The sequence below is a fragment of the Phaseolus vulgaris genome, chromosome 11 (genome assembly GCF_000499845.2).
Source record: "Phaseolus vulgaris cultivar G19833 chromosome 11, P. vulgaris v2.0, whole genome shotgun sequence".
Lineage (NCBI taxonomy): Eukaryota > Viridiplantae > Streptophyta > Magnoliopsida > Fabales > Fabaceae > Phaseolus > Phaseolus vulgaris.
In genome coordinates this window covers 22,668,946-22,674,945 of record NC_023749.2, presented here as the reverse complement: position 1 = coordinate 22,674,945, position 6,000 = coordinate 22,668,946, and the positions used below count along the sequence as shown (strand labels likewise).

At 32.9% G+C, this 6,000-nt stretch overlaps 1 protein-coding gene across 4 annotated transcripts; it reads left to right on the top strand.

Moving 5' to 3' along the window:
• The first annotated feature begins 729 nt into the window (after positions 1-729).
• On the top strand, positions 730-4,154 carry LOC137826619 (mitochondrial metalloendopeptidase OMA1-like). Of its 4 annotated transcripts, none has more exons than XM_068632677.1 (4): positions 750-828; positions 1,644-2,584; positions 2,745-2,893; positions 3,828-4,154. In XM_068632677.1, the coding sequence occupies exons 2-4, from the start codon at positions 1,664-1,666 to the stop codon at positions 4,075-4,077; spliced, it is 1,320 nt and encodes a 439-aa protein (XP_068488778.1). In that variant the 5' UTR covers positions 750-828; positions 1,644-1,663; the 3' UTR covers positions 4,078-4,154. The 4 variants fall into 4 exon arrangements, with proteins under 4 accessions (XP_068488759.1, XP_068488778.1, XP_068488786.1 ...); XM_068632667.1 differs by having other exon boundaries at positions 752-828; positions 1,567-2,584; XM_068632658.1 differs by having other exon boundaries at positions 730-2,584.
• The last annotated feature ends 1,846 nt before the right edge of the window (positions 4,155-6,000 follow it).

The following is a 6,000-nucleotide window of genomic DNA, read 5'->3' as shown; positions in this document are numbered from 1 at the left end:
CATCAATTATCTTAAACAGATAATCGGTTTTGGTTCCTTCAAACGTTTTTTGTCCAAAACATCTCACTGCATCTCAAAGCAAAAGGCATTATGAAGAATGAACATGTGCCAACGTGACTTTCCCATGCTTTCTCTACACTTGAGGGGGAAAGAAAAAAAACACCAACTCATTGTTCCACGCTCACAAATCAACAACATTCACCGAAAACAAACATAAAGTTCACTCGCCTTTCCATCTGCCTGAAAGTGAAAACAAACAGAGACTAAGTGAGGTCTTCTAAAAATCTATTTGCTCCAGTCACTCAACAATTATTGCAATAAAGACACAACGTCCATAAAACTATCGACCATGACTTTGACCATGCCAAAAGACCGATCTCAAGAGTCATGAAAGATACATGTATAAATAAATATATAATACATATAAAAAAAATATCATTAAAATAGTGTTAATAAATAAAATTTATACTAATTTTATGATTACTATTATTAGTTCAATTATTCATGACTTTAGTGTTTAAACTAATATAAAAAAAATTAATATTGTTATTATAAAAAAGTCATGAGATTATAAAACATTAAAAAAAAATGATTACTTACCGTATAAAATTAGAAGTTGTTTAAGGTTTAATTGATTCATTGAAACAAACTATATGCTTACTATAATAAATTAAATTATTATAATTAAATCTTAAATTATTATTTTATGAATTAAAAATGCAATAAATTAAGTAAGAAAAAGTTAATGTAAGGTGAGGTGAAGTGAAGATCAATGTCCCGATTCAATCCATCGCTCCTCCCTTCGAGTCACCGCTAGCGATCAACGCAGTACTTCTCTACTCATTGCATTTTCTTCATTCCCAATCGATAATCATCTTCAAAACTTTAGCTAATTTTTTCTTCTTTAACTTCATCTTCTCCAATATATTAGGTCAAAAATAAAAAAATTGGCTACTCAAGAAGTTGGGGCTATTTTTTATGTTAGTCCCTGCACAAAATGAATTGGCTTTTCATTTCTTCTTAGAAAAAAACATAATAAATAAATTTCTACCGTTTGATTTAGTTATACTACTGTCATGGTTTTAAATTGCGGTTGTGGCTTTGCTGGATTGTTGACCTTGCGGGAAGATTGTGGATGATGCAACTGGGATTGTGAACCACAGTTTAAAACCATGAATACCCAAAGTTGCTGATCTGTCGAATCTTTGGTCCTTTACGTGTGGTAACTCAATTGTTGTGTAATCAAGAGGCAAAACAGCCGCTTTCTGACTGTGTTATATCGTATTGTAATTAGAGGATGATTTATTATTAGACCATTTTTATCCAAAATAGTGTAATTGGTTCAAAAATTTAGTGGAATGTGTAAGTTTTGAGGTTTTGTTTTTATCGACATGATTCTAGGAGTGTGTAGTTTTGCTTTCATGGTTGTAGTTCCGAAACACTAAACAGGCCACGTGACGTATGTTTCAGTATTCTCTCTATCTAGATTCTTTGCTTTCTTAACAGTGCCGTGTACTCATTTCTTTTTGAACTTTAAATGTTTTGCCACTCATTCATCTATGTCAGGCTTCGATTCAGCACAGACCTTGAATTTTGAATTTCTCTAAAACTTCGAATCTCCCTTTCCCCTTTTTCTGGTTTAGATTTGGTTCTTTTCTAAATCATGGGGTGGTACAGAAGGGGAGCTCTTGATCACTTTCGCATCTTGGCTTCAAGATTTATGCCTCAAAATCCAACTTTTCGGCATAGTTTTAGTTGCCAATCTTGGTATTTTGATTCAGGTTCAAAAGGAGCTAGCGTTAATGGGTTCTCTTCATGGTGTTCTATTCCTCAGAGACTGGGGACACAAGGTGTTGTTGGAATTAATGGGAACTTTCACAATCTCTTTCCTTTGGGGGCTAAGAGATTTTATTATATTGATCCCTATAATGTGGAACATTTCAAGCCAAGGGGGCTACGGCATTGGTTTAAGAATTCCAGACATGTTTTTGTTGTGATGGTTGGTTCGGGGGTTTTAATCACTGTGTATTTTGGGAATTTGGAAATGGTTCCTTATACCAAGCGAACCCATTTGATTCTGTTGTCAAAAGCCATGGAGAGGAGGCTGGGGGAGAACGAGTTTGAGCAAATGAAAGCAACTTTTAAGGGTAAGATATTGCCTCCTATACATCCTGAAAGTGTGAGGGTGACAATGATAGCTAAGGAAATAATTGATGCATTACAAAGAGGGTTGAGAAAGGATAAGATGTTGAATGATTTGGGGTATACATCAGAGCATACTGTGCTGGTTGAAGGAGATGGAAGGGAGACATTGAATGCATTGGTTGGGAGTGAAGAGAAGGTTGAAAGGAGTTGGCACGAGGGGGGTAAGATTCTTGATGAGAAAAAAAGCTGGAAAAATGATCAGGAAAGAGGGTCAACAGCTACTACATCACATTTGGATGGATTGAATTGGGAAATTTTGGTCGTAAATGAGCCAGTTGTTAATGCCTTCTGCTTACCTGGCGGGAAGATAGTTGTGTTCTCTGGTTTGTTTGAGCATTTTAAAAGTGATGCGGAGATAGCAACTATTATTGGGCACGAGGTATTATACTTGTGCTTGGTTTAAGTTTAACTCCTTGTTTTTGCAGTTTAATATGCCTAGCGTAGGAAATCTATACCTTACACCGTACAACTTACAAATTTGTTATTTGCACATATGATATGCAGACATGTCAGTTTACACAGATTTTGTTGTTAATTAGGTTGGACATGCTGTGGCAAGACACAGTGCAGAGGGGATTACAAAGAACCTATGGTTTGCTATTCTACAATTGATACTTTATCACCTTGTCATACCTGATATTGTCAACATACTGTCATCCCTTTTCTTGCACCTACCTTTCTCCAGGAGGTATGCTTTGTTCAATCTCTCTTTCAAACCAAATTATTTTCTGTACGGTTTGTTGATATATGTTAAGTTGTGGAGCAATGCTGCTGCTGCTTTCTTTGCCTTCCAATAAATTGTTTTGCTAGACTAAACACAACTAATAGTTTATAACAATTTGCCTGTTGAACCTTATACTTAATTTTTTCTTACATGTTAACATAATTTGAACTTCTGATAACAATTAATTTTCTATAAATCGATTAAGATTCTATTACATGACAGGAGAAGGGTTACAGAAAAACAGAACCAATTCAAGCTTAATTACTGCTAGGAATCTATATGCAAATTGCATGCTTACTATTAGTTTTAGTGTAACTTAAATAAATAGTATCCTGATGTATAGTGTTTTGTACCTTGCTAAGATGAATCAGCTGATACAGATACAAGTTGAATGGCACTGTTGATATTGGTTGCTGTTGGACAACTACAATCAATAATTTTCCTTTCCAGTGAGATTCCTGATCACAATAGAGTATAAGAACATACCATTGATTTCTGGAACAACCTACATAGTATTCGTGAAAGTATCTCTAAATCCAGTTGATTGCTATGCTATGACTCCAACTAGTCCGGAGATTAATTGAAAAAAAAAATACCATTCACCATTGGTATATACAATGCATAACAAACATGTGAATGACTTAGCGAATGAAAGAGTGATAAATGGTCTGAGTGCTGGAGATGAGCGTGACATAACTTTGTACACGATTCTTCAATGCATTAATTCCATGCTTATAGGATTCCCATCGGGGTAAAGCTTTTAAGATTAGTGTAATTATAAAAGCCATTTCTGGTGCAATGCTTGTTATCTAGGGATCAAAGTGCAAATATATCTCTAATGCTAGTTTTTTTGGAGTACAAATTTTGTAATATAGCCTAATTTATTCACTATTTTTAGGATGGAAATAGAAGCTGATTACATTGGGTTGCTGCTAATTGCATCAGCAGGCTATGATCCCCGGGTGGCACCTAGAGTGTATGAAAAGTTGGAAAAAATTGCTGGTGGTTCTACCCTTATGGATTATCTTTCTACTCACCCTTCTGGTATACAAAGAGCAGAATTGCTGGCCCAAGCTAAGATAATGGAAGAAGCATTTAGTATATATAGAGATGTAAGAGAAGGACATAGGGTTGAAGCTTTTCTTTAGACCTGTGCCTGCATCTGTTTGTTAGAGTACTCTTTTCCAATACAAAAATATGGGAATTATCAACTAAACAGAAACTACTACTTTTTTTCTTGTGCCACTTTCGAAATATAAAAAAAAAAAATTGTGACTAAATATCTAATATTGTATTATAATTTAGAAAAAAGAAGCTCTCGGTGACACTCGATAAATTTACATTTCCTCTTTTGAATTGTATTTTATACTCTACTATTCTAACTAGTAAAAAAAATCAACCTGGACTATCTCAATCACCTATTTCTTTTATCTTTATTTCTAAATCAACTTTTATGATTTTTTTAAAAATTTCTTAGTTAAAAATAACTTTATAATACCTTTTAACTGTTCATGGTAAATTTTATATATTCAAAGCTATTTTATAATAAATTTTACAATTTATATATTCAAGGAGATGAAATAAAAAGGATAAAATGGTATTTTCATAATTAGTATGGGGTGTAGGAAGAAAGAGTCTTCATTTTGTTGGCAAAATGGCAGAAAAAAATATTCAAGACTGCAAATATAAAAAAGTCTTTGATGTGCTTTGCTTATGCTGACGGCTGCTTCTTCCTGCAGCCCAATGTAATCTTCGGGCACCCCCTAAAATTTAAAGATTGAATTATCCATTGTATCTAGGATTATCTAATTTGTAAGTTTAATAGAATTAGTAATTTTATTTTGGATTAAGTAAGTCCAAACTTGTTTTCAAATCTCAATTAACCTTTGGAACTATCTAATCAGAATATTTAGTTATCTTACGATTAATATTAATATGGAGTTAGAAATGAGTTCCGCATCACTTAGTCCCAAAAAGAAGCAGCCATGCTGACATGCAAAGTAAACAACGCCATCTGTTATTTACTCAATATTAAACATTAATCCAGTGGTCTTGCTACAGATCATTTGGAATTGGGCCATGCAAATATTTTTCTGAACCCCTCTTTCTTCCTGCACCCCATGGTTTCGTCCCACACCTGCATAAGGTATGAGAAATGTCAAAAGCATCCCTCTGTTCAATTTTGTTGAAAAACTCTAGATTGAGTTATTTGGATTATATAAAGTTAAAACTTTTGATGTATTCTAGATTTTGATGTATTATAGATTGCATGATATTATTTATTTTGAATGTTATTTAACATTTTAGATTACATAATACAAAATGAATAATAACAGATTTTACAATCAAGAAGGTAACACCAAAAATTTTAACTTCAAAATTATGTACAAAATTTAAGTTTTTTTAACTCAAGATTAGTCGACCTGAAACTTTGTTTTCTATATAAAAAAGAAACGAGTGCTTTATAATCTGTTACTAGTATTTTCATTCCAAAAATTTTGAGTGTGGCCATTGGGAGTGAGTGTTTGTACTAAATGAAATTTGAGGCAGCCGAGAGGAACCTTTTATATGATATATGCTGGATTCCTGTCAATCTTTGGTGTCAGTACCTGTGTATGGTTTTGGTCAAAATAGATCATTAACTTTCTGGTTAACTATTCTAAATTGAAAAAACTTAATTTTAAATTTCACAAAAAAGTTTAAAATTTTGATGTATCATTTGGATTACATAATTTAATATTATTTAATATTTTATACATTATTCAAAAATACATTTTAGATTACCCAATTAAAAATGTTAAATAACCTTGAAAATAAATAATACTAAATTATACAATCCAATATGTAACACAAAATTTTAACTTCTAAATTATATAATCCAAAAACTCTAGGAATTACTCAATCTGAAGTTGTTTTCAATAAAATTGCATGGAAAGGTGTTTTTGGCAATTCCCACACCTTATGGAGGTGCAGGAAGAAAGAGTCTTGTTTTGGAAGCATGTTACGAAATAAGCTGAGTTTCGACTTTGCTTTGTCCCGTGAAATTCATGTGTGCACTGCCAACGTACATA

Excerpts from the sequence above, each read along its gene's own strand:
- LOC137826619 (XM_068632658.1), top strand. The coding sequence starts at position 1,664 with ATGGGGTGGTACAGAAGGGGAGCTCTTGATCACTTTCGCATCTTGGCT. Across the intron at positions 2,585-2,744 it reads CAACTATTATTGGGCACGAG|GTTGGACATGCTGTGGCAAG; the intron begins GTATTATACTTG and ends GTTGTTAATTAG. Across the intron at positions 2,894-3,827 it reads CACCTACCTTTCTCCAGGAG|GATGGAAATAGAAGCTGATT; the intron begins GTATGCTTTGTT and ends CACTATTTTTAG.